General features: G+C 40.2%; 2 protein-coding genes across 5 annotated transcripts in view; one reads left to right on the top strand and one right to left on the bottom strand.

Moving 5' to 3' along the window:
* The window catches only part of SMPD3 (sphingomyelin phosphodiesterase 3), a 120759-nt gene extending 110958 nt beyond the window's left edge, over positions 1-9801 (top strand). For all 3 annotated transcript variants that reach the window (XM_068693475.1, XM_068693476.1, XM_068693477.1), the window contains 2 exons: positions 3702-3864; positions 5032-9801. In XM_068693475.1, coding sequence (XP_068549576.1) covers positions 3702-3864; positions 5032-5133 — 265 coding nt within the window. In that variant the 3' untranslated portion in view covers positions 5134-9801. The remainder of the gene's footprint in view (positions 1-3701; positions 3865-5031) is intronic.
* PRMT7 (protein arginine methyltransferase 7) overlaps positions 1-25130 on the bottom strand; it is a 65767-nt gene that overhangs the window by 25474 nt on the left and 15163 nt on the right. Inside the window, exons 17-20 of one of the 2 annotated variants that reach the window (XR_011099904.1) lie at positions 24824-24920; positions 24062-24221; positions 22873-23017; positions 18533-19641 (exon numbers count right to left, since the gene is read on the bottom strand). Coding sequence is in view for 1 of the 2 variants with exons in the window: in XM_068693474.1 (XP_068549575.1) it covers positions 24063-24221; positions 24824-24920 (256 nt within the window). In the remaining variant the exon portion in view is untranslated. Of the gene's footprint in view, positions 1-18532; positions 19642-22872; positions 23018-24004; positions 24222-24823; positions 24921-25130 lie in introns of those variants that run through there. The other variant, XM_068693474.1, reaches the window with a different exon arrangement.

Raw genomic sequence — 25130 nt, 5'->3', positions numbered from 1 at the left:
ATTTAGGATCTTACTTAAACTCTAAGGTCTAGGTTTAGTTTATATTCAAAATATAAGGATTTGTTGCAGCAAGTCACACTTTGCACATTCAAAAGCCTGCAAATTTTCTAGGCATTTCTATTCACGTGTTGAAAAACATGAATTTAGTACATGTGAAGAGGATTTTTGGGAAGCAAAAGTAAGGTAATTTGGCCTCTGCAATCAAGTTTGCAAATGCAAATCTGTATGTGGGTGTAACATTCTATTTTATGGTTCCAAGAGCAAGCTTGGAGCTCTTTAAAAAATAAAATCTGTGTTTTCAAGCAGCCTTTTGAGACAATCTGTCACCAAATTAATTTGGGGGGTATCGTTTTATTCCCTGAAGAGTTGCTTGTATTTAGCAATTAACTTCCACTGACAAATAACATGAATGATAAATAGCCATTAAATGATCAATTGTTAGAATATTACTCATGCTACCTATGTATATGCACAGCACCTCAGTTATGAGGTAACTCAAGAATATTCTTGAATTTTGGTAGCAGAATATACACAAGAATTTTTTGCCTATTAAAAGTGGCTTACATTTTCTCCAATGTGTTTTTCTTTTAAACCAATGAAAAAAATACTTAACAGGAATTTCAACTAGCTTTTTATACACATCTGCAGGGAAGCTAGGAGCTGAACATGTAAATTATGTAAAGGTGCTTTTATATTAGAGAAACCATCACTTCCACAAGAGGCCAGGAGAGCCAATCCTCCCACCTCTGCAAGGGACTGGTAAACGTAATTGTAGAAATTACCAATCAATTCAGTAAAATTCAAAGTCGTTAATGGCATCTGGGCTTTAAAGATTTTTTGAAGCATTTTTAAAAAGCATTTTTCCTAACATACATAAGTGAAGTATTGAGGGACTATGGAGGGCTATTGAGCACTTTCCAGCTCACAAGGGTTGTCCATATATGCAGCAAAACAGAGTACAGCCTAAAATCGAATAGCTCTTAAATTTTTCAGTAAAACTTTGATCAGGCTTTACAGATATTTAAAGCAGACATTGAAATTGGCAACGTAAGCTCTTCAGAGAATTATTTCTCCATCAGCACTCTTCTGTAGTTTATAAATAAAATTAAGTAGTTCACATTATCAAACTAATTAGGCCATGAAAGCACTAGAACAACTAGTTCTTAAGTATCTCTTTAATGTTAAGTACAGCATACGTAAAACATTGGAATAGACAAACCTACTTGATACAAATAATGAGCAAGCCATTTATAATTATAGAACAATTAATAAGCTAGATGTAATCATCTGGGGCCCTCCAGCAATGCTGGGAGCTGCACAAGGTTCTATTCAGAGAGGCTTCGTGAAATGTACGCAACTGATCGTGTGTCACAAAGATAACGCTCACCTTCAGGCAAGGACTGGAATAAGCCACTTGTCTCTAAACTCTGAACGGTCTGGCACAGAAGAGCACCTTACAAGACAGCTAAGAAACATGATTTAAAAGCAAATTTTTCTAGACTCCACAAAACTGCCTGTCTCCGCTGCCAGGTAGTGGCTCCCCATCCTGGGCTACAGGCAGAACCACCACTAAGAGCTATCCTTAACTCGGGCGCTGCCCACCTGGCTGAGAGATGCTCCCTTACGGAGTAAGTTTATGGCTCCCTTACAAACACCACTCTTCATGTTCCTCTGTTCATGGCAGCTGCAGGCAGTACTACAAAACCAGTGTCCAGAGAAATACAACTTTCACATTTAAACTGAAGAGCTTCAGTCCCAAGTAACTCCAAAAAGGAAAAACTGAAGTTCCAACTACCTTTCTAGCTTGCCTTTCTTTGTGTCCTAGGAGATAAGGCAATTGTTCTGAAAAAAGTAAAATAAATCAGATTTAGTTGTGCAACAGTCATAATTAGTTATGTTCACTTAAGTTGTTAGTACTTAACCATTAGTATGGCATAGATGAATGTTTGGCAGATACAAAAAGTAAACTGTTATGTGTACGTGATAGCAGTTTTAGTCAGAAGCACGTGCATGCCCAAGTATAATAAATTCTCCCCAGGTATTTGAGATTAACATTTCTCTTCCATGAGCAATTGTGAAAGTTAAGTGAATACCTAGTGTTCACAGACATTCAAAGAGAAAGAGATGAAGCTAAAACAAATTCATCTTTCAAATTAATGCATGCACATTTTTGTGCACAGTACTGCAGCAGTAATCAGCAGTTTCTTCTACTTTGTTTCTTAATTGGCTTTGCCAAATATAAATACAATTTTTGAAAGAGGTCAGTTCCATCAAAGAGCTTGCTTTCTTGGATCAAGAAAAAGGATTTCAGGAAGTCAATCATTTGCAGTAGCTCTTTGTAAAATCAGCTTGCAATTGGGGTGCAGGGAGTAAGCTAATTTAACATGAGTTATTAGATGACAGTCTGAAATTGAATAATACATAAAAGGAAGCTTACTTTTATAAATTGGTTACAATAAACTCTAAGAACCTTCAATACTTCACTAAGTCCAAAGGGAGTTAGAAACACTGTGATTAAATAACCAGCTATATGACCGTAATTTTGTCACTGTTATTTTCTGAAGGCACATAAAGTACTAGCAGGCATCAATTGACCCAATCTTACTGATTATAACGTTAATGAGACCTAATCAACTGTAACAAGTGCTATGTTCCCTGTCACCATCCGGAGCTTTCCAAAGAGACAAAGCTTGACAAAGAAACCATGTGAATCTAAACCACTAAGACATCATGACAATCTCACATTTTTTCTCTTGTTTTTCCTTCGTTCTGTACGCTCACATGCATAAAAAAAACAACCAAAGAAAAACAATCATCAAAAAGTCATCCAAAGTCAGAAACCTGGTGACCAAAAATATTTTATTTTTTTTTCCCCAAGGTGAAATTAAAGGCTTTACACCTGCTAGAACCCAAGTTCATGGCTCAGTGGTTCTCCTGCAACAGTTGATGATGTAGCCTAATGGCATCATCAACTCTTACACAGGAAATCACAGAACCTTGAGCTCAGGGCTTGGCAGGTAAATAAAGGAAAATGATTTTCAGGGAAGAGACTTTGAAAAACATTTGCGTTCTTATTTTGAAACAGAAGAAACACGACCTCATCTGGCTCTCTCTTTGGCACAGTTACCATGCAAAACAGCTGTGATTGTACTTGATATAAACTATTGGCATGTTACCCTGTGCATGCAGTTACTGCATGCAGCTCCACTTTCACGTGCACAACTGTCTGTTGTCTAGTGCTACTTCGGAAGATCTTTTAAATAGAACACGAGATAGTAACATGAGTTTTCTTTTACATCCAATAAAACAGCAAAAATATACTGCAAACATACTGCATAGCACCACAGAATTATTGTACAAGACAAAGGGGGACCTTCAGGCGTTTCTACTCTTTACTACAGGATACTACACACAGCGGGCGGACAGGTGCCTGCTCTCACATTTTTATTCTCCTGGCTATAAGGGTAGGTGTGCAGGCCCACTGTATGGCATCAGCGATGCCAAACCCACCACGAGGCTGTAAGAGCACTGTTAGCAGAGGTACAACATCATATTGAGACACACCTGGGAGGTGTGCTTCACGTTGTGTATTTAGCAGTTCTGGACAGGCATTCTTGCCCTTACCAGGGATTCAGCAAGCTAGCGTAATGCACTAAGGGACAGAACAAGCCAATATCTAATGCCTTTTTTTTATGTAATAGGGTGCTGGAAAGTGAAGAAGGAAGGAAAGGATACTTAGTCTATCCCACCAGCAAGAACCACAATTCCAGTCAAAAGGGGAGGAAGGCATCATTGAAAGGAAACGGGAGGAGGATTGATTATATGCTTTATACAGAAGAAGGTCTCTACCTGGAATGGAAAGTGGTGAGTTTTACAGCTAACAAAAACAACCATAACTCACAAAACAAACTTGTCTGGATAGTTCTACAGCCCCTTCTGGGTGGGTTCCAGTTTATATTCCAAGCAGAACCTGGTGCTTTGCTATCTTCTACAGTTTGCATGCAAGTACTGAATGTGAAAGCCTATTAGATAAATTTTAGATAGAGTTGTAGCAATCCTTATAGATGTGCTGCCCTCTATAAAGAACAAGTTTTTTTGTTTTGTTAATCTTTTGCCAGAGTAAGTGTTTCCACTGACGTTTTCCATACCAGCAGACTGAATACTTTTTAATCCTTTCAACCATCTGGATGTGCTTTTGTTATGCCTATGAAAATCAACCTAAGTTACAAGTCTCCAGTACAAAGGCAGAACTTGACACGGGCCAACTACAACAAGAACTTGCCTTGCACTGTCTGCTGCTTCACACAGGACATTACCTTAAACGGAATTCCACGATGAAAAAAAAAGTAGTCCACCATAACCCACTGCAATTACCACAGAAGGGCAGGCAGTCAAGCATTTCAGTACAGCTTAGCAGATCATACCTCGATCTGTCTGTGCACTCTGTGAACATGGCTGCTGAGCAGCTAAATTCTGAGGCTTCCTGTTTCAGATGCAAAAATGCCTGTGGTGCATCTGTATAGTAAACCCATCTAATATTCACACAAGCAGCAAGTCAAACCAATATCTGAATAGTTTTGACCCAGATTAGGTCCTTGATAAGTCTCATGCTGACAGTAAAATGAGAAATGAGTGGCTAGGAAGAGACTCTTTCCCCTCAGGCCATGCTAGTTAATGCTAGCCAGAAAGCAGAACTACAGCATCCACACTTCCTGCAAGCAATTCCCAAAGTACTGGCAAAGTAAGTAATTGGCCCACAGGAGGGGGCAAACAAATCGTGTGAAGAGAACATTAAGGTTGCTACATCCAGCTTTTGGAAGCTGGGAAGCAAGCAGTATTTCCTACAGAAATTTAATTTGGTCCCACACAATCTTGCCAGGACAAAGGCTGGAATTGTGACACAAGGAGCAGGGCTCCTGATCACTTGTTAGCATCTCAGTCTAATGAAAGCAAACTTTCTTTTAAGCTGCATGCCATGCCTTGTACAGTACAGACCCCCAAATGTCTTTTTACTTTTGTTTCCTTCTGCAGGAAGTGGAAGAGTTCAGCTTTATTACCCAGCTAGCAGGCTTGACAGACCACCTACCAGTAGCAATGCGTCTCATGGTGTCTACAGGAGAAGATGACCCTTAAAACTGACCAGCTTTGAGAGCTTAGAAGAGGGAAATGTTAATGATATTAAGAAAATATCGCAAGTTAAGGACGAACTATTCTGGTGCCACGTTAGGAAAGATGACCAGATCTGACCCAGGCTACTCCCCAGAACGTACCAACAATGCAGGATACAAAAAGGGAAGAAATTGAAGGGGTTGTGGCCAAAAGCCACTGTCACAAGTTGCTCAGGCAACAGGGCAGGCCTGTACTACAATGCTTTCACTGTGGACTGAACGGAACCAAGATGGAAGTCCTAATTCCTTCTGAACCAGTGCCATTCTTACTAAAACATGTTTTTATACTAATATATAGCACAATTTAGTTTGTAATTAGTCTGTGAGTTAGTGCTGCTCAATGGTTTTTTGCATAATTTCTTTGTATAACTACGAAGCTAACGCTTTTTTTCTTTTCTTTAGCCTGTTGAAGTTGTAGTAGCGTGCTTGCATCAGTAGCATGCGCCCGCACTGCATGCCACTCTGAGATAAACTAGTCAGTAAGATACCATGGGGAATATCAGAATGGAAGCTAATTCAAAAATCAGATACCAGCCAAAGCAAGGCATTCTGGGACTGGCAAACCCTTCTGTCATAACACAAAGATCTTAAAGAAAACAAAAACTGATTTGCAGAACAGTAGTCTCCTCTCCAATTTAAGGGTATTTAAAAAAAACAAAAAACAAAACTGAATCAAGGCATTAAGAACACAGCTGTACTACCCTTCTTCCAGCTGTGATGCCACTGAAATTGTGAAGTGTTTTATCTGAATAACGACTCCAGAATTGGACTGTTAGTTTTCTAAGAGCAAGTTATTCCCTTAAGAAATATAGTTCCCCTGTAATGTCTTTTCTTTATCTCCCACATGTGGGGCAGTTCTGAATTATGGTATGGGATGATGTATGTGTTACAGTAGAGTGAATAGATTTCTGTAGTACCAGAGGTAACACCAGAGCCAACATTCTGCCTTAGCTAGAAAGAGTAAAATGGGCAATAGCTTGTAAAATGCATGCTAGATATAGGGTTAACATAAACATAAGTGACATTTGGGAGAAAAAGTGTAGACCAGCTTATGACTGGTAAGGCAGGATTCACTTAATTTTCCGAAGGAATCAGTACACTTAAAGGGAAAGCACAGCATGGGCAGCTAGAGTAACTACAGAACTGTGACTCTCAGTGTTCAGTAACTACTTCTTTGAGCAGACCGTAGATGCACGTCTGTGAGACACAACTCTTCATTTGTTACATGCTCACAGACTTAATAGGGGTCTTGCCATCTAATTAATATGTTCTTTCCACTGCAACTCTTTCAAAGTGGGACTACCCCCACTTTGCCATCTTATCCCCATGACCTGACTTCCTTAGCCTCTGTAACCTTAATGGGAAAAATAATAATAATAATAAAAAGACAAAAGAAAAGCTGAGAATCGGGTCTATAACTGGGTTTCTTGGCTTTTCTAGGGCTTTAAATTCAGAAGGGTTTATGTTGCTGGAAGAACAATTAGACCCCTTACATTTTAACCAATACTTAGTTTCTTCTGCCTAATTCCTCTTCAGTATTAGAGGTATTTCCTCTACATTGCAAATTCCCTGTGTTGAGAAGAATTAATCTAATAGTTATACTTACTCCATTAAGTAAGCTTTTTTAGTTCTGCTGGCCACAAACTCCTGAAGATCTTGTTATAGTTTAGTTTCTACCTACTAGGAATCAGCTTGAGCTAAATCAGAATAAACTAGACTTACATTAGAAATCCTAGTCTGCGCAGCCTCTTGTACTGGCTTTACTACAGCAAACAGCAGAATTTATACTTAGATCAGCCTGATTTTGCAAGTGGAGAAACTTCATAGTAAATGAAAGTAATGGACTGACAGTATTGGCTAATTCCCAGTAGGCGTTAGGCCACTGCTCACACTCCCAATGCACCCGATGTTGACACGTTTTATGCCTCACTCCCAGTCCTGGCATCCCTTCAGCAGAGACTGCCTCTTGCAAGTGTACTGTGCCAAACCATGTGGTAATCTGCAAACTGTAACCCATGGGGACTCAAAAATGGAACCAGACTCAAATCCCCTTTTTGATAAAATTAGGAATTCAAGTTTACAGCATCAGAGACTTCAGTGTACTACCCCAGTGCACCATCAGTTTCCCACTTTGTATGTTTCTCTTTATACAGAGGGTGCACGTAAGTGCAATGTGTTTTTCTTGTTTCTTATCTTTCCATCCAATTCAGAAAGACTTGTACCTGAAACAATGCTTTTAATCCTATTTTCTACCTTGCTTGTATTTTATTAACCTTTTTAAAAAAGAAAAAACAAACAGTATCAATAGCAATTTGTGTGCTGTCCAGCAGCTATTTCTCAGTAGTAAGATTAAATATAAGGTACAGTATTTTTAATAGCTTTCCTAACAATGTAAATTACAATTTGATATCAGTTTCACTAAGCATCAGTTGCAGGAGCTGAATTTGACACTGTGTGGGATATAATTATAAAACTACTGCCAAACAATGTTACCTTATTTACAGTAAAACTAACATTGTCTAAATTACTTCTAAATTAGTTCCATGGCTTTGTGCTGACTTAAAACAAGGCACTTTTGTCAACTTTTTGAGATACGTTGAGGAATATTTTTTCAAATTTCAGGTGAACTGTTTTAGATTTTGATGTTCTGAAGTTTTTCAGTGATCAAGAAAAGGACAGTTGTAAAATGTTCTCTTTAAACTGTACACATACATTTAGCTAGTCTAGGTAGGTCTTACCGATTTACTGTCTTACAGATCTAACTTTGCAAGAGACTGATGGTGGGAGGTACAGCTTCATGGCACCACTGTACAGATGCTCCTTGCTTTTTTTGCATTGATCCTGTGCCTTCTGATGCCTTGATATGCTTGCAGGAGTTAGAGAGCATATGTACCAGTAAACTGTAAAGAACAGACCTTTTTTTTCCAGAAGAGTAACATCCTGGAGAAAAATGAGTTTGTCTACACAACTACTACAGTTCCATATCCTATCTCACAAAGAATCATTCAGACAATGACTGTGCTGGCAGGATATCAATCATTACAAGCCTTAGACAGATATTATGTAATAGCATATTTGCATACAAAAAAAGAAAAAAGAAAAAAAAAGGCAGAACATGCCCAGGAAATTAAAGCCTGGACAGCTTTTTTAGATGTCAATCCTACCTTGCTGAAGGACAGCATGACCCAATTTATTAGTAGGATGTTATTTATAAGAAATTTGAGTTAAGCTTACTCTACTGCTGCTTACCCCACTTTGTACAGGAGTTTTAGGTATCTTCAAGAAGTGGGTGATAATGCTGTAATTGGTTTAATAACTGCCACTCAACATGGATACTGTAGATGATGTGTCATCTGTTTTTATAAAAGCTAGGTAACATCTTCTGTTTCTCATGTTCAATTTGCATTTTACAACAGCAGTTCTAGAACAAGTGAACAAAAGACATGAACGAGGACAGCTGAAAACTAAGAACTTCCAGAAGATTCAAGGATGTCAGGTCGTTACAAAGTTGGTACCTTTAGATTACTTCAAAAACCCAAGGAACAGAAAACACTCCATACGTAGCCTTTCAGGCTTTCAGATCCAGCTGTTTGTCTGAGGGCCTGAAAGGGATACACAGTCCACCTGCTTTGCACCACAGCTCAGCCACTCAGGACTAGGATAGTAATGTTTATGTACAGCTTCATGCTACGTGAAAAAGTGTTTACTATAAACAATTCAGCTGGTGGCCAGCTAGTTGTTATCACCACAAACCGGATGCTTAATAGAAGCAATCTAAAGCAACTAAACATAAACTGTACCACAAAATGGCTCCGACAAGCCTGAAGGCCTCAGAGGTGTGGCCTGCTTTAAGAAACCCTTGAGGAAGCTGTCTTGTGTAATGAGTTTACCTGTTCTGTGCTAGAATTATTACAAGGTTTTGTCCCAGAAGCATTCTCAGCTAGTCTGGCTAGACCCTCAGTCCTACATGTTGGACAAGACAGTAAGAAACTTCTAATTCCAGTAAAGATTTTTTTTTAAACGGCCTTTGTTTGGTGGTCCAGATTAAGCAGATCTTACTGTCTCCAGTTTGGTCTCCGAGCCACCCTCAGATCACAGCAGCACATCAGTGTCAGCACATATCATCAGCTCCAAAACAGTGTTTTTACCTACTCCTGGCACTACAGGATGAGAACAGAAATAACTACCATCCAAGCACTTTGAAAAAATCCCAATTTTACCATTCATTATGATGAGGGTCAAATTGTTACTGAAGGTCTCATTTTTCCATGCCATCTTGTTTTAAATATAACCTTGATGCTTTTAAAAACTTGTATTATTGCTGAGGTTTAGAAATCCTTTAACAAGAATAACCTTTTTTATTTCGATAATTTTTCGGTATTGTATCCTTCTGGGACCTAATGTTTTTATATGGTAAGCACACACCTTCTGACATTTTGTTATAAATGTATTAAAAAAATAAAAAATTAAGTATTTTCATTGGTTTCTTTGCCTGTAAGAAAACCACAATCTTGGACCTGATAAAAACAAGGTATTTTGAACAACAGGGAGAGGTTTTTTTGTCCTTTATTGGTGCTGAAAGGAATAACTGGTTGATGCAAACAAGATAATAAAATTTCAAGGCTCAAATGTTTCTTTGCAGTCCCCTTCTTCTGGTTTTGTGGTGTAGAGTCTGATATCACTAACGGAAATGTGACTCTAACATGCAGTGGCATTATTACACATTTGCCTGCTTTCTCATGCGGGTATTGAGCATGGTCTCACTGTGCTACGCCTGTTCTAGAGAAGCTGCAGAAAATAACAGGTGAAAGACCCAAGTGCTTTTAACTCGGCAGCCACTCTAGCTTCTGCAGCTCAGCTATCCCCAGCGCTTACCCCACTGTTTTCAAGCCGTGCAGCATTCACACACGCATGCACAGCGCCTGCCACAGGCTGCAAAACCGAACCCTGCACCTCACAAGTTCACACTTTGAGTACAAGGACACGCATTCTACATTGTGTTCCTCTCATGTTTCATGGAACACTTCATGAGAACAGCCTATTCTGCAGTTGTACATCTCGCCATCTCAACAGTTATCTAGTCCCTGAACTAACTGAAGCATATATTGAAATCTATACACTGTATGAAGTTAATCACAAAACAAAACCAAGATGTGTACATGTTCTTAAGAAATCTAGTGATTTCACAGAACAGCATCAAGGGAAAAGAATCCTTCCTAGGATTCTTAGTAATTCTGGCTTTTTGAACAGCCCCCAAAGTCTTTTATAAAGCTGGCAGGGAATCCCACCCCAAAGGATTATTCCCTCCACAAGCAGAAAGGAGGAAGTAAGTAGAATGCAAGTGATTAAGGAAGGAGACAGCGCACACCCATCTTGTTACTAGCTCAGGAAGGAACCACTCCATCTTGCGAGACAGGATGTTAGAGGGATCTCTGCAACTTTACTGCTGTGCAGTTGAGTGTCTGCACCTGACGCCACCACCGCATTACAATTTTGCAGCAGCAGACTCCTAGCATGTGGCTCTCCTGCAACACCGAATCCGTTTTTCCATCGAACGAGTTTGCATTATTATGTCAGCACCTTCCGAGTGGGCTCCCCTGTGCCAAGTGCTACAGAACCACGAAGCTTACAGAACACAGTCATTTCTGAGCGTTTGCACCTTCCAGACGTTTCACTAAGAACAAGTACGGAAAGGCATAGGTCTTTCTCCCTGCTCCTCCTGCCCTGTGAGTTTTAGTGTAGTTTATTATGGACCGCCGCCTGCAGCTGCCTGTTGGTCAGCCCTGTAACTCCAATGCCATCTGCCTCTTTGGCTATCATACAGATTATCTTGGCAGAGCACCCATTAAAATACAAACCTCCCCATCCCACTGAAAATTCTGCTCAGAGTGCTGCTGAAACCATTATTTTCCTAGCCCTTTTCTTTGATGATTTAATACTTTGATGTACTAATCCTCCTTCCCCGTTGCAAATAATTCAAGTTGCTCATCCACATTTTCATGGCCTTTCAAAACACACGCTCTTACCCTCTCCTGTTGTTTATGACTAACCCAGATCTACCACCTCCTATGTTTGTAAGCCCTCCACATTTCCTTCCATACTTTCCCTGACATTTAGGGAAGGTTCCAGGCAGCCATTAGAGAAATCAGTGAACTGGGCTTGTGGGGATGACTGGCAGGAAAACAGCAATTCTGATTCCCATCTTCTACATAATATCAGATTTAATAACTGTTCCTTATAACTGTGAGATGTGGACAAGGATAAATATGCCTTAATTGCAGCTAAAAGTAGAAGGAAGAGAGCAGAGGAAAAAGTATGTGAGGGCAGTTAGACTTTGGATCACGGAATCACCGTCAACATTTAATCTGAGCCTTAAATTCATTCCTCTTCTTTCCCTCCCCAACCCTTTACATGTCTGAGAAATGTGTCATACTACTGCAAGTAGCATGAGCTCCTGAAGTTGTGCTCAGCCCTACGCGCCTCAGTGCCTATGCCAATACTGTTGCCTCTCACAATGACGCTTTTCCCATCTTTGGACTCAACTCAACTGCCTTCCCCTGTTCATTACGTCCTGCCCCCTCTTTCTGTCTCGCTCACAGACCCTTTGGGTCAGAAGACCACGTCACTGCCCGTTTACACAGCACCCTGCATTACCTTGTCAAGGAAAGCACCAAGAAACATCAAAACATTAAAGAATAATCAAAAGAGGGAATTAACTGTAGTAGAAATGTTTCAGCCTTCCTGTGTGCTTTAAATGATCATATTAATTGAAAATGATTCCATACACAGACATTTCCCTCTACCTTCCTATTAACATACTAGTTTTTAGCTTCCTGGCTGTCAATACTCAACTGTACATTGCATAATTCTTAGAGAACAACACCTGCTTACTCTGGTTCTCTGGCATTGTTCATAAACAAGCTGGCACGTCACCTTCCCTCAGTTCCCACATGAGAACGTCAGTCACCAACACACGCCTGCAGTTTTTCCTCTGCTGCCAAGGTCTCCCTTTCCCTTCTGTAAGCAAACCTTTGATGTCTGCAAAGCCCAACCTGGCAGAACAACTCCAACTGCTTGAAGTGCTGAGGCACACTTAGTAGGCCATGTGTGTCAGAATACCCTTTATCCTTACAAACACTGCAATAAAAGCCTACAGCTTCACACATCAAGTGGTTGCCACTGTTATACTATATTTTTAAGAGCATCTCCATCTTTGTCGAATTTTAAAAAATACTTTGAGCCTCTCCAACCTCATACAAATCAAAAAAGGTTAAAATAAAGTTAACTTCACTCACTTTATTGTTACAGAGTTGTTGAGTAACACTGGCAGAGGCTTCGGTAGCTTTGAACAGATCTCAGTCTCACATTGGGCATAATGTCACCATACACAAACCTAAAACATTATTTCTTTCACTGTCTTTATTTAGGAGACAAGACACCTGCTGCAGTTCCTGATTCCAATACTTTACATACAATTACACATGGCTGTGCTATTATTGGATCTCAAGAGCAAAAATAACACAAAAAAGCCATCATTTACGAAGCTCTGATCCCTACCGTTCAAATTCTTATTTTTTAAAACGTGTTTTTAAAGTAATCTGCTCACACCTTCAATATTAAAATTCCCCACCCAACATAAAGATGTGGAAGTACATAGTTATGCCAGTATTTAAAATAAAATCATCGCTGTCCATCCCCTATCCCAGACAGATATATATAGATACCTATTAAACTGAAGGAACCTAACTCACCCACAAAACCCAAACAGAAACGCCAACAGAAACCCAGTTAGCTCAAACCAAACCCAGAAGAATTCAAACATAAAACCCTCCAACTATCACAATGATTTTATTATTGCACTTCATAATTGTCTGATAAAAGCTCCGCGTGACCATTGCTTAGAATACATCAGATTTTTTGCAAAGCTCTGATGAAGCTCCTCAAGCCATAGCAATGTGTGTCAAAAGCAGCCAGAAGCCTTTTAAGTCCCACTCCTATTTGCAAATGTTTGCAATGTTTCAAATCACAACAACGCTGCCATGAGTAGACTGAAAATTGATCTCTGACCACTTTTCACCCAGCTAAAATGGAATTTGCCTCTCAGATACACACATGAAACACTGTATTAGCCAGTAATTGATATAAAGTCTTCTGCCTTAATGATATAAAATGCAGGACAATTACTAAGGCACTGCGGTGTTATGCCAGAGAAACACAGCTGTTTGGAGAACGGACAGTAACATCTCAAACTCAAGGGCAGGGGAGGGGGGCCCTGCCCATTTACCTGTGAGCTGTGATTCTCACAGAGGCCTGGCATAAGGACTCGCACAGTGGAGGTTGGGATAAAGCTAAGAGCTGCCCTATTCCACAATAATACTGCTGCAATTCTAAGATTTGGGCAAATGCAGTAAAAACAAACAACGGGATTTTCAGCACTGCACACTAGAGCAGACAGCTCTGCATGGGCAGCCTCCAAAGAACCCTGCTTCTTTCCAGTGCCGAGACATGGGAGTTTGTGACCTGAAGTCACCCAAAGGCAGGATATTCTGAATGGATCCCACTGCACTGAGGGGGTAGAGATGGCCATGCAGAGGGGGAAGGTGGTGTCTTTCCACATCAGATGTAATTAGGAACCCTTGTTCTCGTCAAAGAGGTTTTAAATTAGCAGAAGACTTAGCTTCAACACTCTGGCCCTGCTGCAGTTTGGGTAGGTTCCTCACTCCTTCTAATCTAACTAGGTATAACCCAAAACATTCTTTGTCTTTGCATGCAACAGGTTCTTAAATACCTTTCAAATGCCAATCCCAAGTTTTGAATACCCAGCAAAATCCAGCTAGGTCTTCCTCTACAATTAAAAATTTATCCTGAAGTCAATAGCAATGTTGTCAGCGACTGCAAAGCCAACATTTACTGTTATGTTTGGCTCGGTAAGGACCTGCAGGCTATCAAGGAACAACAGGCAGTTGCAAGTCCTGCAAGGTGGCAAATGTAAAAAAATTCCTAGGCCTAGTACAGTGCCAAGCACTATGCTAAATATATTTCTAATGAAAGGTGTATCACACAAGACAAACTGATCCTCAGTATGCAGCCTAGTCCATTATCTCAGCCCCAAATTAAGGGGCTGTTATGAAACAGGTATTTAAACTCTATTTGCTGTTTCTCCTTAGTTACATATAATTTCCCTTTTCCACATTTGCTGAGAAAGCTATTTATAGCTGCCACAAACTCAGACTTTTAACAAACTGTGTCTTTTATCTCAAAATAAGCACATAAGAAGGACTTCATGCTGTAGCTACTTCATTAATTATGAGATTGGTGTTCTTGGAACTCTGCGGCACACACAAACTATCGGTGCTTACACTGGTGAGATCCCTCTTACCCACAGCTGACCTCGCGTGTGCTTCCACTTCAAGGCAGAACCCTCGGGTTACCATTCTGCAGCTGTTTGTTCCAGGGTTAGGGCAAATTAGAAGCTGTAAACATAGCATTTATGATACACCGACAGAAACAAATGCTGAGTCTGGTGAAATGCTGAGCAATGGCCCCCTGTCCAGGATAAAAAGCCCTTGTCCATGACTGGACGCCCAGAGGCTGACAATTAGAAGGTTTCTGACCACAAGACCAGTGAAGTTCAAAAGCAGCTTCCAAATGACCACAGTGGAATGCAAAAAAAAAAAAAAAAAAAAAAAAAAGTAACTGCTTGCTTTTAAAACAAGAGGGTGGTGTATCTGTAAAGAGAAGAAAGATTATATGCATGAGGCTTACCCCAGGCAGGGACCAGACAGAGCAAACCAGAAGGTCCCACTCAGTCCTGCGTTTGGTTTAAGGACAGGAGAAAATTACAGAATTTCTTTTGCTTCTGGGCAGTCATTATTTACAAGTGTATGCATAATTATCTGTTTGGGACCTTGCTTGTTCCCAAAAAAATAAAAAATAAAAAATCATGTTTTAAACATAAGCAGAACTGCCTTTTGCTACCAGAAACTCTTCAGCTATGAATAACTCCCTGTCAAGGCGCTGGGTAAGAAGATCATACTTCTAGCTCCCCTCCAGCATGGGGAAGGCAGAGGGCAAGGGGATGGGAGAGGGGGACACTGGCTCGGCAGGTGTACTACAGAGACACAGGAGCATCACAAAAGGAAAAAAATGTTAAGAACATGAAAAAATATTAAATGGCCCTTAGTTTTTGATGGCATTCCATCAGAATATACAGTTGTGGATAGTTTTATTTCTAAGAAGCAAGGTTATACACCAAGCTTGCCTTTAGTTTTATGTAAGCTTTTATATTAAACCTTATTTGAAATGTAATTCTATGATTAGCTGTTGCCCAGCCAACCTAGGGAATGCAAATACAGACTGTGTCAAAAAGAGTCTCATAGCTCTCAGCTTTCAAGGGAAGGTAAAGAATGGAGCAGTGTATCTTAGTTCTCAGCTAGAGGCTGAGACACAAGCAGAATATTCTTCCTTTCAGCAAAGGGATATAGGCAGCAGCATCCAAGAAAGCAGCAGGAAGCTGGCAGTGGATATAAGGCATTGCATCGATCTGAACAGATGATCTCCTGTGAGAAAATACCTTTATTTATTCAGGCAGACTACACGACTTGGCTGACTGGCACCATGACAAACACAAAAATGGCAGCATTCTAAATGGGACATGTTCTCCCATTGAGTGAGGCTTCAAAGGAGGGAAAGAAAAAAAAGAGAGAAAAAAAAGGGCTAAACAGCACTTAGAAGCACCGCATCGTTTCCTTATCACAAAACTCCTGTTGATAACTCAGTGACTTCCACTGTGGAACAAGGAACCTGCTGCCAACCACATCTGTACATTAGCATAGCTACAAGGGATAATTAGAGGAGTTCTCCCTCCTCAGAACAACCCTGACACTAACCTGTTGTGGGAAGAATTGCTTGGATCATGCAAGGTGCTGGTGCCCTTTTGGAAGGCAAATGCTACTTATAGCCCCATGCTGCTGTTTCATTCACATGATCTTTAAACCTCAAAAAAAAACATAGCCCAACAGCACAGGCAGTGCATACGAACACAACAGGAAACTGACCTTGAAGGGAGCCCTCTCTGTGACAAGCACAAAAGAAAACAGAGAAATTGTATGTATTGTCAATACATACCCATGAAACCTGTGGAGTTGAGTGCCCTAGTGAACTAGGCAAAGAGACTGTTTTATACTGAAATATGAAGACACAATCCTTCCTAGATCTTTTCCTGCTTTTTTCCCTTTTTTGGAGACTTATTCGATGCATCTTGCAGAGTGTGTGTCAAGGTAATGCAAGTGAGGGTGAAAAATCATTTAACATGGAAGTTGACCTTACTATTCTTTTAGTCTGCTGTGCAACATAAAGGGAACTGCTAGTTTTTGCTGAACACTAGTCATGTACTATGCAAAAAGAGAAAGGAGGATAGGTAATAGAAGAGAGACAACTTCCCTGCCAAGTTTCGTGCAAAGCAGAACATGTAAGAAGCACTGATCTGTAAACAGAAGTACAGTTAGAATCACCCTTGATCTACCATGGAAACAAACAGATGTCACTGTGCTTTCCAAGGACCTTTCTCTACGTATCCCTTGTGTCCTGTGAAGATAAAATTGAGTCAATTAAATAAACTAACAGAATGCAGAAACTTTTAATAGAAAATAACCTAAAAATACGAACACCAGGACACATGCAGTTAAACCTAAAAAAAATGAGCTTCTGATGTCCTCTTGAGAAAACGGCTGCAAAGACACATCCTAGCTTAATACATTAGCACAGTTTTCAGCACAAGACCATAGAACATTAACATGCCTCCACAAGACCTTCATCCTTCCGTACGCTATGTCTAGAGCCTCAGGAATAATGCTCCCTAATGCAACAGAGGCCAAATGAGATACATTTTGTTGTCATCTTACCACATTTTCCACACGCCTTGTCAGTCAGTACCTTCAGATAAAGTTTTTTTTGGTTCTTTTTCCTAGCCTGGCACAGCTTCAGAAGCATAAACTTTAGATGAGACCTTACTGAAGGGAGAAACACCTTTTGATTAAGAGAAGTCCCCCTAACTCTGGGAGACTTTTGGCTTGCTTTTGTGTTAGCCTCTTGAAACCTCTGCATTGCTCTCAGGACGGACAGACTGGTCCTCATGGCACAAAGGAGGCAGGAGGAATGAGAGTTTTGCCATTGATTTTGGCAAGGCCAAGTCTCAATGAGAAGTGAGCCATCAAGTGAACTCTGTGAACTTTACGACACTGACAGATTGACAGTCCAAAGGCCATTCTAATCACTAGGATGGGAGCACATTACCTGAGATGCCTCATCACAGAGACAGGTAGGCACCTGAGGTTAATCTGTATCAGCTCCTTCACTTAACACAGGTGCTATGATAAATATGTATTTTTTTTAATGGCAAGCGATTTTCTGTTTTAAAAGAAGCAGGGATGACTAGCTTTTAGCATAACGAACCCTCCCCTGAGCGTTCAGCCTTGCTTGTATAAACTACGACAAAATTAGGACTGAAGTTAATCCAAACCTGAAATCTGTGACCAACGTTTTCTTTTGATGCTTTCCACCCTCCCACCTCTTTCACCTACAGTAAGGAAAGGTATGATGTAAATGCAAGCCGTAACACAGAAAGGGTCCTTAAAGGGGAGCAGAAACACAAAACAAACAAACAAACAAAAAAAACTACTGCCTTCTGCTTTTTTGTCAGCATGTCTTGAAAAATTGCTGTTTGGCGATATTTTATTACTCGTAAAGAAAAATGAAAGTTTCTCAGCAAACTGGACATAAAAGCATCTAAGTCTAGTGATAAAGGAATTAAGCCTTTTGCTTTATATCTCTACAGAGAGAGTTCAAAGTATTTTTTCCTCTTCAAAAGATTTCCACTAAAAGGCCATAGGACAGAGGCTTCACTCAACGAGAAGTATCATGGAGAACTCTTGGACATCAACTAAGGAGATAAAGAGACCCTAATTGCTACTGCTGTTTTAAAAGACCAGAGGCAAAAGCATGCAATACTAAAGCCACTGTCTTGTCGTCAGCTGACTTGGTACAAAGTCCCAGCATGCCAGGACACACATGTGGCAAGAGAGCAAGCAAAATTATATGGTAGGAGTATTTTTGTCGCACCAGTTTATTAGCCATATGTGTGCTTGGTTTTCTGAGTCTCCAAGTCTCACAGACGGCACTCGACACGTAAAGTTTCACTTCTGAAGTCCCACTGTTCTCCTAACGCCAAGAAACCAGGCCTCTGACCTACCACCCCACCACAGCCGCCCCCTCGGCGGTTTTACGCCTCAGGACCAGACCTGTCCCCATCCCCCCTCCTCCCCTCCCTGTCCCGTCAGCACAAACGCCTCCCCGGCCCTGCTTACGGCTGCCTCGCCCAGCCGCCGTCCCTCGCCGCCTCGTCTGCCACAGCGGGGAGAGCCGGGGGGTGCGAGGAGAAAATGGCCACCCCCTGCCCTCAGGCGGCAGGAGGCCAAAATGGCGGCCGGCCTGAGGAGGGGGCTCGGCCAATCAGGAGCGGGCCCGGGCCCGGGCAGGTGCTGGGGCTGAGGGGAGCGGGAACGCGGCTGAGGCGGCCCCAATGCGACGCCCCCCGACCCCAAACCGGCGGCCCTGCGGGGTCAGCACAGTGAAATTCCAGTGGGATCCCAAGCTAAACTTGCTCCTGGCTGCCTCTCCCATCCCCTTTCCCGGCTGGAGGCTCCGGGAGAGTCGCTTCGTTGCTAATTAGTTCCGCATGCTTTCACAGCCCTTTCTGACTAGAGACAGGGCTGATCATCAATCCTTCAGTGTAAATGACTTTGCAGTTGTCTGCAAAGTGGTTATGAGATTATGTATGTAGGCCTACAGCACAGTCACTTCAATGTTTCCTAGAAATATTACAGTTGAGGAGAAATATGACACATTCAAGTGCTGTAACGAATGCTGTTTGTCTCTCTCCCAACGCCATTCATCGCAGCAGCTTGATTTATTTGCTGATTCTCAGGGTTGTGAATAATTGGTTTCTTAGATACTCTTTAACATGAAGCAAGTAGTTGCTTTATTGGAGTACATATATAGCAGGATCCATCAGCCTTGAGAAGCAGGAGCCCAATAAATTGCAGTGCCCATTATTTCTTCCACTGCACAACTGCCACTCTCCACCTCGGAGAGTGATGTACAAGGCATGAAAAAGCAGAGGTTGCAGAAAATGAGAGGAACAAGAGACAACATCCACAAAAAACACACTGCTGCTGCAGTACATTAGGCAGTTGCACTTGAGCAAAACCCTTAGGAAGGAGAAAAGGCTGCTTGTCCAGTCTCCAGGGTGCACGTCAGAGCTAACATACCCCAGGACCCACACAACTGCGAAGAATACCCTCCAGTGTAGGGCTTTCCCTTCCCATACATGAAGATAATCAGCTCTCATTCTTTCATTAGTGCCCTTGTCCACGAAAGAGGCATCCTTAGGGTTCTCAAATCCTAGATAAGAATCCTGCTGGGGAAAAAAAAAAACTGGGTCAGCTTTGTGACAGCCTTTCAAAACAAAAACAAAACCCTATGGCCTTATATGTATATACACTTTTTTTTTTTTTAAAACCATGGTTTTAATTACTGAAGTATCCAAGGATTTGCTGCCTCTGAGCCTTTATCTGCTGTATCTCGGTCAAACCTCATAAGGCTGCACTTGAAATCACACTGCACTAAGAAAACAAATGATTAAAGCAGAGCAAGGGAGTCAGGGGATTAGTTTACTCTGCATGGCCTTGAGCAAGACATTTTTAGCTCTCGAGGCCCTAATCTTACAGTGATCTCTGGGCAGATGAAACACTTTAACGCCTCCACAAAGCACTCTTGCTTTTTCCTCATCTGAAAAATGTGGATAATTATACATACCTCTCTCTGAGAAAAAGCGTCTTAATCATTAATCCACATTAAATGACTGGACACATTGAGTTTGAAAACAAGTACCAAACCAAATTAACAGTTTGCAATGTCTCCAGAGTCAATAAGGTAAAATGGTGTTGCAAGCTCACAATCATCACTAGAAAAAAATATCTAACATTAAGAAGCTGTAAGTCTCTTCCCCTCCTAACAACCAGCTGTAACTACAAATAGAATACAAAAGATGAGTGCCTAAATGAATTAGTCTTGAACTGCATCCTCTATCTTGTTAAATGCAGGAAGCCTACACAGAGCAGTTTCAAAGGGACTAATGAAGGAGAAAAGCAAGCTCCTTGATCCCAGTTCTTGAACTGTCCAGCCCTTAGACAAAAAGTAACCTTTCTGCAAACACAGGAAGAAAACTTGCAGCTGCCATGGCTTAAAATACCCTTTAAATAAAATGCAAGACTTGTCCTTCATCAGGACTAAGACAATCTCACTTCCATAAAGTATTATTCATTCGGTGTACTTAACATGAGACATCTCACCTGCCTTTTTATTGTAGGTGCAAGTCCGTATTAGTCTTACTAGCAGTTATCACTGGTTTTGTACTAGTTTTCTATTTCAGTACATGTATGTGTATGTATCTTATAAAATCACAAGCATTTTATTTGTACAGAAAATGAGATAGCTGCACTGAAAGTCTGTGCACCTTTCCTTGTAGGATGTAAATAGGTATGAACTGAAAATACATTAAAAAAATAAAAGTGGGTTTTCAGCACCCTCTTGTGGATTAGTGGTGTGATAACCACACAGTAACAACCACCCAAGTTTTACTAAAACTTTCATCACAATTCAATGCTACAGAAAAGTTACTGTTGCAGCAGAACCACAATAGGGAATTTAAACGTGAATGGCAAAACTTTCTGATTGATGATCATTCTTAATACCTAAATAAAACCTGTGTCTTCATTGCAAGCATCTCTTGTGCCACAAAAAAAAAAAAAAATCATGCAGATACACACTGGCTCTCATGTAATATACAAGCTATAATACTATTAGTTCAGTGGTGGCAGGGGGATTGTGTTTCTTTTAAAACATGCATCTATGCCTGCAGGCCTAGTCAGGATCAAACCTGTTGTCATTTAGCGAAAAAAAAATGCCTCTGGTGGCAGCACAGAGTAAGTTTCCTTCCAAGAGTAAACAGGATGTTCTGCTTAGCAAGATGCCAACAGCCAGAAGCTCTTCAACTCAGAACATCATGGCAATGCTTCTGTCGGGTCTGGGAACAAATAGAAGTCTAAATGTTGCTGCTGGGTAGATGTGTTTTTCTGATAAAATGGCTTTTTTTTTTCTTCCTGTGTGCCTGCAGTAAAATGCCTTGTGGAAGAGGACAGATGAAAGTATTTTGTTTTGTTTTGCTTTAAAAGCACACATATGTAAAGAATGCCAGTATCCCCTATAAGAAGCTGTTTTCCACACAATTTACATATCACACTAGATTTTAAATTTTACCCTGAAGAATTTACAAAAGCCAAGGAATACTGATACATATGCTAACTCCTCCTAATTACAGGTGAACAAAGCTTCCCCTCATTCACCCAGATTCTTATCAACACAATCATCTTTTGTATGTACCAGAATTTGATGAATGATGTGACCTTTGTGAAAATGTTCCAACTGTAAGGGTTTGCTTCAACATAACAGCTTCCAGCATGTTCTAATCAAATCCCCAAAGCAGTTTCAGTGCCTGTCTGAATGCATAACTGTAACCAGAAACCATTCACAATGTTGATAGCCCTCACAGAGGATTAATACATGCACAAGGTTTCCCAAGCACATCTATCAGACAGTTTTTCCCTCTAAGGAACCCACAGGTGCTAAAATATGCACAGTGCTCCAGCTTTCCAGCTTTGCCTTCCCCCCCCTTTTGGACAGCAGCAGTGTAATACTGCTCCAGGCATTTTGAAGCTTAAGATGTTTTTCATCACATGAAGATAATGTGATTCATACTAATTGCCATAGTTCAGTTCTGGAAGCAGAATTCTGCAGATATGCCACTTATGGCTCCTTATGGCTTTCGCTTTCACTACACCAACCTATGAGTCTCAATAATGTCAAGTCTCTCATTATCAAGGTGGTTTAAGAATACCTCTAGGTCACCATGCCTAATATCTACTGCAGTGACCACACATCTCCCACATATAATACTAATAACAAACTACAAATTCCCATCAACACGGATTTCTTCCATTTTGCACATCAGCAAATTATGTTGATTTTTTTTTTCCTTAAGTAGTATGATTCAGGCACATATGTACACAGTTATCTTTGAGAAGGTTAACATGGTGAACATTAGACATTAAAATACTGTAACCTCAGTTGTGGTTTTAATTTTGTTTTTTTTTTAAACATATAAATTCTCATATATTTCTGTCTTTTCATTCTGTGTTCCCTTCAGAATACTGTAAGCTTCTGTTACAACCTGCATCATTTGAGAAGTAAGTGTAAAGCACCTTCAGAAGCCTTTTGTACAGCAGAACAGCAGTTCAAGCTTTCTGTGTCAGGCCACAGGAGGCAGTATCTAGCTGTTTTCTGCTGCATTCTCCCCCAAGAGACTAGAAGCTACACAATACATTCAGATTTGCACAACTGTCTTTTATTGATGTTACATATAAATATGATATTAATATAAAAATGCAGAATTTTCGAAAGTATGGTAATAACTACTGGGTCTAAAATGTCTGTCAGGAAAACAGTTCTGAAAAATTTAGCAATATTTTAGATGGCTTCCAGGTCTATAAATATGATCACGCTCTTAGGAATTAAAATTCTTACTCACCAGAATTACATTTCTTGGTGACAAGGCAAAGTAGAGTAGGCTCCTGCTCCCTCATGGCTTCTTTCCACCATTCCTATCACTTGACAGAAGTTGCTGTGCAGAGGAAACAGGAGTAGCTCTGGCAAGCAGTTATCCCTGCAGCTGGCTGACATAATTTAGGACAGAGAGTACATTGATTTTCTATTTCACTTAATAGATCACACGCACAAAACAGATACAGCAATTGATTGTCCATCTAAATCAAAATTAATTGCACACACGTGGTCACACACTGCAACCTCTGCCAATATGATTTAGAATGGAACTAAGAAAACCTCAGCTGTGGAAAACATCTATTGCAGAACAACACACAACTTACCTGAACTTGCAGATATCATTCAGACCACTGAGAGAATGAGTATAAGCCAAAACTTTGATCATGTACACGAATTACATATATCCTACAATATGCAAGTTTTGAGACTCTGGCTCTTTTTCTTTTGTTTCTGGTCAGACGATTATCAGTTTGTCATTTTGAAATAACCTGATTATGTACATATTCTAATCTCCAGGTATATCCTTCCAAACTTGGGCCACTGTCTCTTCAGAAATGCAGCATATCAGACTCTAGCAGAATGTCAGTCCAACATACTTCAATTTACCAAACATTTCAATCTAATACTAACCACAATGTACATTGCTTTTCCTTAATATGTGTACTAACACGTACTGCTACACCTGTGTAGCTTGACTTGGGGTTTCTTTTTGTGCATTCTCACAATTAGTTTCCATTTTACAGTGGCAAAAGCAAGCCTAGAAACAGGTGTGTTTAACTTATTTCTATCTAATGTCAGTGTAAAGATTAGTGTCTTCATCCACTGATACACCATGTAATAGCCAGTACATCCATTGTTTTTTATCCCCTTAACATTTAAAACCCCGAAATACCACGTAGTTTCACAATGAAACAGATGGCAATAACTAGGTGTACAGATATAATATAAATCCTGTTGGGAATACAGGTCCTTAAAACATTTCTCTCTGCCTCCCCAGCTATACATTTTGAAAACAAGAAAGTTTTAAAAATATTTTTCAGAATGGTTTGTTTGCTTTCTGAGCACAAAACCAACCAACCAAACAAACAAAAACCCTCTGCCATACAAAGAATACTGTATCAGTTTATTATAATTTAGAAATAAAAGGAAAGTACTTTATAATAGTTTAAAATCCATTGCAATATCTCCTGTCTTTGTGTCAAAATTTATAGCATACGTGACAGCACTAGGAAGGTCTGCCAGAGTTTCTGATTCAATAACAGAACTGAAGAAATAGACAGCTTGCTTGCAGTGGGGATTCCATTCACAGTTTCCCTACAGAAAAGAGTTAAAAGTGAAAGTAGTTACAACCGTAGGATATTATTACTGGACTATTAGTGGATATTAGTATTATTATTATAATGCAATGAGAGCACAAGAGTTCTTGTTCTCAGTTCAGTATAAAAAGACCAGATAAAAGTTATCACTTTCATTGCCAACCATTCATTACAGGAGTGCATAACTTGCAATCTAAAATGCCACACTCTGCACTGAAGTTGTAGACAACAGACAGACTTGGTCAAAGAACATTTACATAGAGTACCAAAAATACTCCTTCCCCTCCATTTTTTTGCTTTTGTTAAACTGAGAAAAGAAAGTTGTATAAAAGGAGTTGTATGTAACTTGTAAAAATGCTACGTTGAACTAGCATCCTGAGTTCTGCATGTAGTTCCAAACTACAGCTCAGACTCTCTTAAAGTTCATCTCCCGCTCCCCCCAAAAGTATAAACACATAGCTCTACTAGTTCTGCCTATATAATATTCAAAGAGTGTAACAAAGAGCACTATATAAACCAAGCATAGCCAGCAGAGACCCATTTTTTAGCACTGTAATCCTACAGACTCTGAGAGATAATAAAAGTAGATTGAAGGAGTACCTTTTCATTTGAAATCTGCGTCAGTCCTGTACTAACTGAGATGTCAGCAGTAAGATGATATTCCATCCACAAAACTGCTCCATGGCTTTTTCCCTTCCTGAGGAGAGGTAGGGGATCAAAACCCATCATCATAACATTATCTTTATATAATACTGTATCTTAAACACTGAACCTATTCCTCACACAGCCTGGGTGAGAGCATGAATAACTTGTTTCTGTGTATAAAAGTTGAAGAGCAGAATAAATAAAATAGATAAATAGGTACATCTGGTAAATAGGTAGCAACTTTTTAAATACTTGCAGATAA

Source organism: Anas acuta, chromosome 10 (genome assembly GCF_963932015.1).
Source record: "Anas acuta chromosome 10, bAnaAcu1.1, whole genome shotgun sequence".
Classification (NCBI taxonomy): Eukaryota; Metazoa; Chordata; class Aves; order Anseriformes; family Anatidae; genus Anas; species Anas acuta.
The sequence above is the reverse complement of the archived record's forward strand: the minus strand, read 5'-3'. Positions and strand labels throughout refer to the sequence as shown.